General features: G+C 31.8%; 1 protein-coding gene across 1 annotated transcript in view; it reads right to left on the bottom strand.

Annotated features, from left to right (window-relative positions):
* Nucleotides 1–14,444, bottom strand: part of GBE1 (1,4-alpha-glucan branching enzyme 1) — a 197,132-nt gene that overhangs the window by 107,394 nt on the left and 75,294 nt on the right. Inside the window, exons 5-6 of the mRNA XM_023528476.1 lie at nucleotides 13,075–13,165; nucleotides 9,679–9,888 (exon numbers count right to left, since the gene is read on the bottom strand). Coding sequence (XP_023384244.1) covers nucleotides 9,679–9,888; nucleotides 13,075–13,145 — 281 coding nt within the window. The 5' untranslated portion in view covers nucleotides 13,146–13,165. The remainder of the gene's footprint in view (nucleotides 1–9,678; nucleotides 9,889–13,074; nucleotides 13,166–14,444) is intronic.

Here is a 14,444-nt window from a genome sequence, read left to right as displayed (position 1 = left end):
ACAGAACAAGCCATGCTGAAACTAGTAGGAATGGTGCGGACTCAAAGTGGGCTGGTCCAACATCCTTATGTGGCAGTTAAAAATTTGAAGGGGTATCTTGGCTGCAGAGGTCTCCCTTGAGGAGTGAGGGGTCTATTTCTACACTAAAAGGGTTCCAGGACTGGAAAAAAAAGTCCCCACAAATTCTGGCTGTGAAAACCAGCAAAGACTGTGGCTGAATGAGACAGAGGTGACTCCTCTTAAAGGGCTCAATTACCACAGGAGGGCACACACAGGGAATACAAGGAACACACCTGGAGCACCTGGCCACTGGGTCCCAGGGAACACCTACTACATAATGCCACTCTATTAGGACTGGGAGATGTAGCAGCTCTACCTAATACATAGAAACAAACACAGGGAGGCAGGCAAAATGGGGAAACAAAACAAATAGGCCTCAAATTAAAGATCAGAACAAAGCTCCAGAAAAAGAACTAAACAAAATAAAGACAAGCAAGCTACTAGATACTGAGTTCAAAACACTGATTATAAGGATGCTCAATGATCTCAATGAGAACTTTAACAAAGAGACAGAAAACATAAAAATTGATATAGAAAACAAAAAAGAACCAGTCAGAAATGAAGACAATAACTGAAATAAGAAATACATTAGCAAGATTTAAGAGTAGATTAGATGAAGCAGAGGACTGAATCATCGACTTAAAAGATAAGGTAGAAGAAAACATCCAATCAGAGCAGCAACAAGAAAAGAATCCAACAAAATGAGGCTAGTTTAAGGGGTCTCTGGGACAACATCAAGAGTATCAACATTCACATCATAGAGGTAGCAGGAGAAGAAAGAAAGGAATTGAAAATCTATTGAAGAAATAATGACGAAAAAGTTCCCTAACCTGACAAAGTTAATAGACATACAAGTCCAGGAAGCACATAGAGTCACAAACAAGATGAACCCAAATAGAGCCATACCAAGACACATCACAATTAAAATGCTAAAGTTTACAGACAAAGAGAGAATCTTAAAAGAAGGAGGAGAAACAGAATTAGTTATCTACAAGATAGTACCCATAAGATTGTCAGCTAATTTTTCAATAGAAACTTTGTAGGCCAGAAGGGATTGGCACAAACTATTCAAAGTGATGAAAAGCAAGGACCTACAACCAAGATAACTTTACCCAGCAAAGCTATCATTTAGACTTAAAGGACATATAAAGACAAGGGAAAACTAAATGAGTTTATCAACACCAAATCAGTATTACAAGAAATGTTTTGTCTCCTTTAAGAAGAAGGAGACAAAAAAAGATCGAAAATACGAATAATATAATGGCAATAACTACATATCTGTCAACAATTACTTCAAATGGAAATGGATTAAATGGCTGAATAAATAAGAAAACAAGTCCCTTACATTTGCTACCCACTAGAGACTCACTTCAAATCGAAAGATACATACAGACTGAAAGTAAAGGGATGGAAAAAGATGTTCCATAAAAATAGAAAAAAAAAAAAGCCGGGGTAGCAATATTCACACTAGACAAAACAGACTTTAAAATAAAGACTGTGAGAGGAGATCAAGAAGGACCCAGTAATTCCACTTCTGGGTATTTATCCAGAGAAAACTCAAACACTAATTTGAAAAGTCCTATGCATCTATATGTTCATTGCAGAGCTGTTTTCAATAACCAAGATATAGAAGCAACGTAAGTACCCACAATAGATGAATGGATACAGAAGAAGTGGTACATATATACAATGAAATATTACTAAACCGTAAAAAAAGAATTAAATTTTGCCATCCGCAAAATAAGTCAGACAGAGAAAGACAAATGTCATATGATTTCACTTATATGTGGAATCTAAAGAACGCAATAAGCAAACAAAACAGAAACAAACATACAGAGAACATTTTGATGGTAGCCATGTGGAAATGGGAGTTGCAGGGATGTGTAAATTGGGGGAAGAGAGTAAGAGGTACAAATTGTAGTTACAAAAGAGTTATGGGGATATAAAGTAGAATAGAAGAAATAGTCAATAATATTGTAATAACTGTGTGGTGTCAGATATGTTTTAGACTTATTGGGGTAATCACTTCATAAGTTACATAAATGTCTAATTGCTATGTTGTACAGCTGAAACTATTATAATATTCTATATCAACTGAATTGAAAAATTAATATATTTAAAAAATATATATAAAACATCTATGCCTCCAAATTGAATGGCCTTTAATAAAGGTTCTCACTGTAGTCATCCAGATTATCATCATCTCACAAAGACCAGGTAAACCCCAGTGAGCAGACAGTTAGTCAGTCTCATTTGCTATCCTTAACACAGTACCAGGAACAGAGATTCAGTCTCAGAAAAATTGGTTATTAAGCTGTATTGCTTCCTAAAGCAATGTAAGAAAATGTTAACAATAACTGACCCTGATTTTTACTAATGCTTTCAGCAGACAGAATTTTTAAAGGCTACATGGGCAAAGGTCTAATCTTGGGGAGATACTTTAACCTGCAAGAAAAAAATATAATAAACCCTGAAGCTGATGCCTTCTCTTAAAAATGGTAAAAAGAAAAAAAAAAAAAAAGAAAAAAAAAAAGACTGAAGACTCAAGGTACAACCAAATAAATATCTCATCTTCACAAAATGTGGATGGGAAATTCAGAAGTTAGAGAAAAATATGCCTGATCACTAATCTAATGACTGGGGAATATAACCCTCAAAAATGAATAATTTTTACATTACTTATAAATATGTATCCTCCAAGAATGATGATACCTATATTTCCTGAAAATAATTGTCTCAATTTAACATTGGTTATTTATCTGCAGCATAAAGCTAAAGAAATCATTCAGCTAGGAAACCATGAAATATCTCTTAATAACTTCGAAACCGCTAGTCCATACCCTAGAAAACAGACATGCTTAAACAAGTTGTTCTGTTACACAGATAAAAAAGAAAAACTGATTTTTTTTTCATTTTTAACCTGCTTATTTTAAAAGGTCATAAACAACACCCAGATAACATTATAGACTCCGTGAAATTCCCCAAGTTAAAGAATAAGCATTGAATAGAAATTTTCTGAACATTGTCACAAGCATTTACCATTGTCTTACGCTAAAGAAGTTGCTTTTACAGCAACACATAACATTTTCAAATTTAAGGCAAATTATCAAATAGAACTGTCTTATTTTAGAGTGACTTCGGATTTCAGAATGTGAATGTTATAGGTGAATAAGACCTAAATACTCCAGGTATTTTTGAGATATCCACATGTACCTTAATCTAGACATGTGGAGAATAAATGAGGCAGATAATACCAGGAACAAAGTTTATGCAAAGACTGTAAATCTTTACTCCTGTGGTGTGCTCTGCATCAATAGAAACCTTTCTGCGAGGCTGAATAATCTCATAAACCCTGTGATAGAAGTTATATTTCTACGACTCAAACTCAAATCCAGACAGATTAGATTGATATAGCAACTTTCTTAATCTCTTTTACAAAAGAGAATTAGTCTGTCTGAATTTTCAGTCTAACTCTACTTTCTATAAAATAGTAGATTTAACCATTTCCCTTAATCAAGCTGAAATTCAGTTCAGGTTTAAACAAGAAAAAAAATACTAAAAGAAAAAAAATACTATAAAAGAAGAAAACAGTAAGACTTTTTATGGGACATCCAGCATTTATTAACAGTCATACTGTCAGCTTCTAATATTCTTAATGAATAGGCTATAAGTTATTGTTTGTTTGTTTTTAATTGTCTGACTCCCTTTGGAATAGTTAGCTATTTACTAAATCTATGTCCAAAACTGCCTTTTAATCGTCCATCATTTGCTTTTTAAAAAGCAAAAAAGCATCACTTGTTTTTTATAAAGCAAATAGGACAAATATTTGTCTGTCTAAAATGATGCTGTATCATTTTAATTTAAAAAATATTAAATGCCCTAAACTCTATGCGAAGAAAGTAAAACATATTTTCTTTTGGGGTTTTGTGCTACATTTAAATATATTGAAAATATCACCTCCCTAAAGGCATGATATATGGTAGATGCTCAATATGTTTACTAAAATAAATGAATCAATAAATTTATAAATTGACCAAAAAAGCTTTTCCTTCTTTAAAAAAATCTTTGATATTAACCTTAATGTAACTGAGCAATGAATGATCTAATTCATTGATTTATAACCTTTTTCGATGATGTGCCCCCTATCAGTAAAAACTTTTCAGCACTGTCCTCATATGTTTACCTATTTATTAATTGTATATAATTACCACTGTAGTGACATATTAAGTATACTGTAAACTCATATACAAAAATAAACTAATTTCAAAATAAAGATAAAATAATGAAGTTCTAATTAAAAATTATTTTAATGTACAATTTTAATGATTGTACTGGATGTAATAGTTCACTAAAATACATAGATATAAATGAAAGAAGATCAATGGCTGTGACTATCAAATTATAAAACTGTTTTTCAACTTCCTCCACCATCTATCATTCAAGAAATTTAGCTTGTATGTTTCTGTTTTCCCTGAAGCTAGATCTTGCCAAGTAACCTCAAGATTATTTATTTATATTTATAATAACATTTATATTTATAACCAATGGGCTTAGGACAAACTAAAACTGGAATAATTTTAAGTTTGGCAAAAACTGCCAATGTTTATGTGTATACCAATGAAAGAGTTTTCATGACTGAAATCATTCGTGGCAATAAAATCACAATGATAGAACCTTTTTCTTGATATTTTCCCCCAAATGCTTTCTCCATAACTGAACTTTCTTTGAAAACAGCTACTTCAAATTAATCATTAAAATATCTGAAGGGAGTGATTCCTCCCCCAAACTTCTGATAAGCATATGCTAAGTAGTTTCCCAAGTATATATATCTAGTAATGCATCTTAGGATATATGAATCTACAACTTTTCCAGTTAAAACCAAATTGTTCTCAAAAGTAGATGTACACATTTACCTTTTCTATGCTATTTTCTCTGTTATTGTGGGCATTTTTACTATAGCCAAAAGGGCATATTTCACCTATGGCATATGATTTTTGTTTTTAAGAAATCCCAAAGAAGCATATGCCTTTGAAATTCTTTCAAAAATAATAATTTTAGAGGTTTCTATTCATGTCCTGGGTGCTTATTTTTAAATTCTTGCTGATCACGAGGATGCCATACACTCAGTAGCTAGTATATTAATATACAATAATTATTAAATTAACATTCATCATTTAGAACTGATTTGGTCATGATGTAATATCATACATAAATATGCTAAAATTTTGTTTAGAATATTAACACCTATGTTCATGAAGGTTTATCCCAGGAATGCCAGATTGGCTCAACATTTGAAAACAATCAAAGTAATTCACTATATTAAGAAACTAAAAAAGAAACACCATATAATAAGAATATTAAGATCCAAATATTCACTCTAAGCAGGGAAAGCCCCCATGAATTTCCTTCTACATTCTAACTATGGAAAAGACTTAGCATGATTAAGAAACCCCAAATATTAGTGTCTGTATTAGGGGTATTTTATTCAATGTGGTTATGACATTAAAAAAGCAAAGTGGATTTGCTTTTGTTTCTTAAAAGAACTCTAATAACTCAAGATAAGAGTATAGTATCTTCCTGTCTAATGGCTGTCACATTACAAACTCAAGTTGTTGATATATGATTATACTACTTTTGTATCCAAATGTAAAGTTCAGGCGAAAAATGAGCATTAGCTCTACTATGTCCTTTGAGATTCAACATCTTACCTTTGACAGAAATGTTCAACAAAAAAAAGGACTCATTTGAAGCTATAGTATTGATTAAGGCAAAATAATTGTTTAAGCTCAACAAATCTGTTGTCTTGTGTTTTTATCAAGTGTATTTACATAGTGCCAGATGCATATGCCAAACAGAATTTAGATCTGAGACCTCTCAATTATATCCATTATTTCTTACTCTAGAAACTTCTGACACTTATGGGTGACAGATTTGTCAGAAAGTTCCCTTTACCAGCTAAAGAAAGGACAACCCAATCTCAGTTATGAGCTGTCATTAGCAATTTAGCGGAGTTAGAAGGCAGCTCAGCCAAGTAGACAGAAAATTAAAACATGGGCAGCTCCTGATTGGAAATTTATTCATAGCAGGTAATGATACAGCACAGTCAGGATCTCTGGTATTACTGAGAGCGAAAGATTTAATTCTGATAACTTTGATGATGGCACTTGAATCAGAGATTATAAATGGTGACAGTTTGTGACATATAGATAGGATGAAATGAGCATCAGTAACATATTTCTACAGAAGCAGTTTCTATATAAAATCAATTTTTTTCAAACAGGAAATACAATAATTTCAAAAATTATTACAAGTTTTCAAAGTAGAGGCTTAGGCCTTAGGTAAACCATGTACCATTTTCATACATATTTTTCAATGGAGTATAATATTAATCAACATATCAAAGGTAAGGAGGAAAATAACTTATATTTTAAAATATGAAATATAAATTGTAGTTTCTGAATTCGTCTGCTTAAGGAACAAACCCAAAACAATAGGCAGACTAGCTATTCTATGGGGAGGGTCATAGTGAAGGCTTGGGTATTCTTGTGTAGATGCATGTAGGGATACTCATTAAAGGCACTTACATACAATATATGTTATTTATAAAGGATATTTATAAAGGATAATTTTTATGTTGGATTTTGTGTGCCTTTTTATATTTTCTAATTATTAATAATGGCATTCTTATTTTTAAAATGAAAAATGTATTCTTTTAAAATTGCCTATATCAGACATAACTCTCTATCACAGAAACATAGGTGAGAAAAATAGTATTTCCACATAGATGGGTATTCCAATATATCTCTTTAGAATTTGTGAAGTGGCATATTCAGTGTGTGTGGTCAAAATTTGTTAGATGGCGGAATTTTAAAACATAGCCCTGAAATTCTTTAATGTTCCTTCTACTGAAAGGAAGAATCCATGTCCCTTGTCTCTTGAATCTGTAACTGATCAATAATTTATAACAAAAATAATGCTTTATCAGTTTCCAGATCCAGACCATAAGAAAAGGCAGCTTCTGTGTTCTGTCCTTTGGGACTCAATTTTTGTGAGATAATGGGTAACCTGTGGAGTGGGCCACGAAGAGAGGAACTGAGGCCCTTTTAACCCACAGCCATGTTGAGCTCCTAGCTGAGAGCTAGGATCAACTATCAGTCATATGAGTGAACCACCTTGGAGTGGATGCTCCACCCCTAAATGACACAGCCTGGAAAAAAGAGCTGTCCAGGCTGAGCTATGGCCAAATTGTAGATATGGAAACAAAATAAACAATTGCTGTTGTCTGAAGTCAATAAATTTGGGGCTGGTTTGTTAAGCAATAGATAATCAAAAGAGCAGAGTAAGGATTGAATAATGAATGCTGATTATGAAACTGCTTTAGCATTACACCACAGTGATGTTATATTTCAAATGCTATAATAGAAGAAAGAAAATGTAAGAGAAAAAAGCAGAATAAATATAATCAGGCTAATAAAATATTTTCAATAAAGTTTTTAATAAATTATACATAGTATTGAGAAAAAATTCAAAAGTACTAAAAATTTTAGTATTTTATGTATTGAAAAATCTAAGTATGTAAAATCTATTTGTTTAAATTTGGTGATATACACTGGCTTTGTAGGATTTTATCTACAGTGTTTAATGATGTCATAATCAATAGTATAAACCCACATAAGGAATACTAATTCTTTAAAAATTGGAAAATTTAGATATAAAATAGAGCATCTAGACTAGAAATACATTTTACATGGAACTATATTTACAGAGGACTAAGCCTATATGACATAACAAAGCCAAAAAAATAGTCATAATAAAATAATAATAATAAGCTAAAACCATAATATATATTTGCCAAAAATAAGCACCTGAGAATTCATATTTCCTCTTCATTAACAAAAGAAACCACTGATTAAATGAAAATGTTAAACATGTCTTAATTTCTGTAGAAATATTTTTAAAACAATTATATAAAATTCCTTTTCTTCAGAAAATTGATAACTTTACATACTTTGAGAGCTCATGGTATAGAAAAATACATTAAAATGAGTATTTTAATAAAATAAAGAATAATTTTATAACATAAAAATCTACCTACTTAATGTGTTTTTTTAAGACACAGTTCTACAGAAGAATCATTTTACAACATACAAATTTAACCATTTATTGTGTTTCTTTCACAAGGCACAGTTCTACATGATAGAGTTAACTCTTATTCATCCAAATATAAACCAGAAAGTTTGGTTAATTTTACTTTCTGTTCACAAACAATTTTCATAAGATTTACTCAATAATGTAATTAGTGGGATTATATCACAGAATTAGAACAGGTTCAGTCTTGTTATAAATCCATAGTATAAAAAGCAAAATTCAAAAAAGTGATAAAAATATAAAATACTTTTACAGAGTACTAGCCCCCAAACTCTGTCTCCTTAAAACTAAAAACCTGAGAACCAGAATGATCAATTGATTTGTACCAGAGTGAAGCTAGGCCTGGAACCCAGCCACCTGCTTTTGCCTCTTGTGTCTTTTCTTATACATTATTCTGCTTCATTTGATATGTGTGATTCCTGTATGGCTATGAAATATACAATCATGTATGATATCAAGAAAAGAGTGAAACAAAACAATTTCTTCCACATAAAAGTCATCTAATTTGTACTGAAAAATTAGAATTCTTCATCTTATCAAAGTATTTGCTGAAGCATTGTTCTAGACTGCTCATTTTCTAGGTATGTGTATGTTTATGAAATATGTAACATCCAAAATGATTCATTATATTCTTTCTAAAATATTTATTATAAAAATTAGTTATACATTACTTGAGGCTATGCTACTTTTAATATGCCTGATAACATATTATGATTATATTTTAACACATGATCAATAATAAATACAAGTTGAAAGTTACCTGGGGTTTTTAAAAACGTTTGTCATATCATATTTAGATTTAATCACATAAAACGCCCTCCTATTTAGATGGTAAAAGGCAGATATGTATTTCATCTTAATGAATTATTTCAACACTATGCTTTAGCTTATTATCTTTTGGCTATAAAAACAGTACTTACCATGTATAAGTAGAGATGCTGTTCTGAATAAATAAAATATTTAGCTAATCTATCTAAAACATTTGGCACCATACCTGACATGTTATATTACGCACTAATAAATATTAGTTGTTATTATAATTAAATCATTTAACCACAATCAAAATGTAATATTATTAAGACAGCAAAACATAAGGTATGATTTTTAAAAATAGCCTGCTTAAAACAATGTGTATTTCTCTGTTAAAAGGAGATTTGCTATGGTTAAGTCAACCTGATAAAGTGGTCCTTTAGATATTAAAATTTATGCTTCACATTAATCCTTTAAAATGACAATATAACCGATATTTTTTAAATGGCAAAAGATCTGTTAAACAAATTAATGCAACTTACCATGAATACATGTGCTATACAAAACAAGGTAAATTCTATAAGTATCTTAAATATTCTTCATAAAATTATAAAATGTCAAATTAAGAAATTAAGTATCAGTGAGAAGATACACAATGAATTTTGTAAAATTTCTTGAAATTAATTTTAAAGAAAATATTTCCATATTATATGTACCTACCTGGAATATGCAAATAATCGACTATCCCAAAGATCATGATTCCCTCTAGGTCCAGAATGAAAATAACAGGCATCTGTCCCATCAAACATATTCAATCCATCTTCTGAATTTTTTGAAGCATGGCTATGTACCACATCTAAGAGGACTATGATACCCATTGAGTGAGCTGTGTCAACCAGTTCTTTTAGCTCTTCAGGGGTTCCGTAACGGCTAAAAGTAAAGAACGCAGTAAAATTAAGATATATCATATTTAACTTAAACAGTTAATCATTCACTATGTATCAATTGTGTTACCAGCACAATACTAAACACTTTAAATATGAAAATGCAATATAATACTTAGATACAATTCAAAGTTGCTTAATATTTGCTATTAAGCAAATTTAAAAGTATTCAGTAGAAATTTAAATCAGGCTATTAAACGTATATTTATATACCAACAAAAATTCATATTTTGCCTAGGTACACAGTAAAACTCTGCTTCTCTATACTCAGAGCTTCTGATTTCCATCTCCAAGTTTAACTAGTATTGGGAACATGATCATTCCTGTTCACGTACCTGGCCATTGAAAATATGTATGGTTCAGGTAAGGGGGACTCAGAGTTTTTCTCCAAATGTCGTTGGTGCCTTGATTGAGGCCATCCCTCCTGTACTTACTTATTCTTAAACTGAAATGTGCTCAGGCACCACTGGGCCAAGAGGAAATGTCATTTATGTCACCACCCAAGCAGAAAAATGAGGTAGCTCACATGTACGTGTGCTTGTGTCAAAAGCAGTTTTCTAGTCTACATAAAAAACAAAAATCGCTCCCAAGAGGAAGTCCTTTCTTAAACTATGTAAAATCTTGATATTACAGTCTTCCATTGCATCATCTTTGTCCTTTAAATAAATAATCATCCTTATGATTGTTCACTGCCTCTCTTCCTCACTAGACTATATGATCCTCGAGGGCAGGGGCTGTGGCTATCTTGTTTCCTATCCATGGTATAGTATAGTGTTTATAGAGCAGGTTTCCTAATAACCAACTCCATTGGGCAATAAGAGCTATCTTTTAAAAATGCAACTAAGATTATGTCATCTTCTACCTAAAATCATATTTGCACTCTCATTATCTTAGAATGAAGACTAGTATCCTTCTCATGACCTATTACACTGCTTAATATGTCTCCTTTCTATAACTTCAGACTTATTTTATGACACTCTACCCCTTCTTCTTCTTATCCTAGCTACTTAGCCTTTTTTCTACTCATTGAACAGCATGTTCAATAACTGAAAAGTCCTAAAGTTCCATTCATTTGTTCATTCGTTTGTTTAACAAACACTTGTTAAGCTGTTTACCATGTCATGAAATTTTCTATGCTCTGGAGATTCAGCAGTGAAAAGAATAAATATCACTGCCCTATGGAATTTACACTTTAGTTGGGATACAATGAAAAAATAAGCAAGATATATAGAATGTCAGATAGCAATAACTTCTCTAAAGAAAAATGAAGCAAAGCCACTGGTAGGAAGGACAGGTTTGGTATTTTAAAAGGGGTCACCAGTGAAAGTTTCATAAGGCAATATTTGAGCAAAGAACTCAAAGAAATAGAGAGCAAGGCATGTCAACAACTAAGGTGAACAACACTCAGAGAAAATGGGCCGTAGGGACAGAAATGAGCTAGGAGCATTTGAAGAATAGCCAATAGGCTACTTAAAATGGTTACTCTGGCCACTGTGCAGAAAGTGGTCCATGAGTATGGAGGTAGAGAATGTTAGGGAAAGAAAGCAAGGACAAGAGAAAACAGAGTGACCAGTTAAAGAGCTTTTGAAATAATAGAAGTAAGAGATAACAGCAACTTGGACCAGGGTGGTAGGAGTTGAAGCAGCCAGATTTTAATACTTTTTGAAGTTATAGGTGGCTAAGTTTTGTGATAGGTTGTGTGTAGGGACAGATGGGAAAAGAGAGTTAAGTATAATGCAAAAGGTTTTTGGCTTGAAAAACTAGAAGATGGAGATGTCATCTATTGAACAAGGGAAGACAGCAGGAGGGAGGACGGAAGGTAAGGTCAGGGATTTAATTTGGGACATGTTTAGTACTAGATAGGCATTAGATATCCCAATGTCAAATAGATACTGTTTGAAGTTCACAACAGAGGTCAGGACTGGAGAGCTAAATTTGGGAGTGGGCATATAAAGTGTATTAAAGCCATAGAATAGATAAGACTTGATGAGAACCCAAGGTGCTTCATATTGACAAAGAAGAGAACGAAACCAAGGGCTGAATACTGGAAAATCAAATCTTCATTAGTCAGAAGGAGCAAAGGAAATAAGGGAGAAACAACAAGAGAGGTGAAGAAAACAATAGGAAAGTATACTATTCTGAAAGCCAAGAAAAAAAAAAGTTCCAGGTAGGTGGGAATAACCAATTGTGCCAAACACTGTTGACAATACAAATAAGAACTGATCTTTGGATTTGACAAGTGGAGGCCATCAGTATCCTTGACAAGAGTAATTACAGTAAAAGTGAAGAGGCTACTTGTAATGAGTTCAAGAAAGAAGAGAAATGAAGGAACTAGAGACAGTAAGTAAAGATAATTTAATCAAATAGAACTATAAAGAGAAACAGGTAAATAAATCAGTGGGTTTTTTTTAAATTATGTCTAGAATTCTACCTATTTTCACTTCATTCTTCCCCACAGTTAACTTTTAATCATATTTTAGATCTCAGCTCCAACGTCAGTTCATATCTAATCTAATCTGAGCAGACCTGTGATTCTATGCTATTATAATACCGTCATATTCTTCTTAGCTTTCATTAGAGCTAGAAATCATAATATGTACAATTATTGGATTAATGTCTATATGCAGCACAGTGTAAGCTCCATGAAGCAGAAACAATGTTGGATTTGTTCAACTTGTGGTCATTCAGGTTAGCACCTATTCAACTGAATAGGACCCCTTGGTGTCTTTCTGCCCAGAGAGGCACATTCCTTGGATTTCAGCCTGGGGAGGACCGTCCTTCTGTGGACAGTCTATGTCCTACCAATAAACACTTCAGTCACCTTCCCACACGAGTCAATCTCTTTCCATAAAAGGATGTAATAAGATCTAGCAATAATGGCTTCCATAAGATGTGATTTTCTGACTAAATCTTGGGCCTCCAAGTACATGACAATTTAAGCAGATAATTGTGTATTCTTCATTAGAAATCATTTCACGAAAAACAATGTTAAATCAAGGCCAATCTCTAAGGCTATATGAGAAAAGTCTATGATCTTAGTAAAAAATGCTCAGCTTCTGTTAGCTCTGCTAACACTAAAATAGGTTACAAAACATCATATAAAATGTAAAAATTAATTTTTTTTCAATTTTTTGCTCAAATAAGAATGGCTATAATGAGTTTTCCATTTTACCTTGAAGCTGCAAAGAAGCTTGTGACTTGGTAACCAAAACTGGCATAGTAAGCATGCTCCATAATTGCCATCAACTGAATGCAGTTGTATCCTATATAAGCAAAGGTCAAATAGAGATTAAAAGCAACATTAAAAAAAGAAGCAATAAAAATATACAAACACAGAATTCTTGTTCTAAAGACATTAAATTTTGCATATAATCATTTACATGTAAATGACTTGATCAATTTGAAAAGGTCTACTATTTTAATATCTTTTGCTTGTCTGACCTTCTAACATAAAATTGGACAGTTAGTTCTTGAGAGTTACACTCTAACTAGCTATTTCAAATGTTTTCATTTTAACAAGTAATAAATTATATGCAAATATACTCTTAATTTGAATTTAGAATATTAAGGATGGCAATCTACATATGCTAAACTTCAGTTGCACTTGTAATATTCATACCAAAGATTATGAATTCTAAATAAAAGTAACCGATAGCATGCCTTATACTTTTAATTTTACCCTTTTCTTTATAGTTGTTATTTCTTTATAGTTGTTATATCTTATGAAGCATAAGATATAGCAAGCAGCAAATCTATTTTTCCCCAAGGTAGCTTTTATAGAATCAGCATTAATCCTTCTACTGTCCACTCTTTCTTGAACCTATAAAATTGCTTATATGCCCACGTGTGCATACACACGTATACACACAACCTTCCTTTCTCTATCTGAAGACATTTTGCTTTAACACTAAATTAAATGACTCAAAAAGGTAGGCACTGCCTTTCTAAAACTCCATATAAAAGCATTTACTAATGTGTTTTTAATGTAAGAAATAATCAGAGAAGAAACTTTCATTCTTTAAAATAAAAATTAAAAATAGAGTTTTTCTTTTACCAAGTACAATTTGGTAAAATTTTCAAATATGATTTGATTGCTTTGAAAGTTATATTTCTGTAACATACATAGCAAATATTCTTATTCTGTTCTCAAAGTCCATTTTATGTCAATATAGCTTCTCACACACACATTTCAGTATATAATTAATATTGGAACAACTACAAATTCACATTCAGAATTAGTGATTCTTACATTTAAAAAATAACAAACTCCAGGGTTCATAATCTGCTGAAAAGTTATAATTGTTGGCCTTTCTAATGTAAAAACAAAATCTAATTAACTATCTGGCTTGACATAAATATGTATATAAACAACTGCCCAGATAACATAAATCACATATATTTCATAACAAAATATAGTTTGTAGTTGACTTCTTGATTATATAATATCATCCTTATGTTCAAGCACCAATTTATAGTTTTTATTAATCCTATGGCATTCTATTCTATGTTCAGAATACTGGCCTATGCAATTCAAACACAAAG

The sequence above is a fragment of the Pteropus vampyrus genome, unplaced genomic scaffold (assembly GCF_000151845.1).
Source record: "Pteropus vampyrus isolate Shadow unplaced genomic scaffold, Pvam_2.0 Scaffold26, whole genome shotgun sequence".
NCBI lineage: Eukaryota > Metazoa > Chordata > Mammalia > Chiroptera > Pteropodidae > Pteropus > Pteropus vampyrus.
This window is presented reverse-complemented; position numbering and strand designations above follow the sequence as displayed.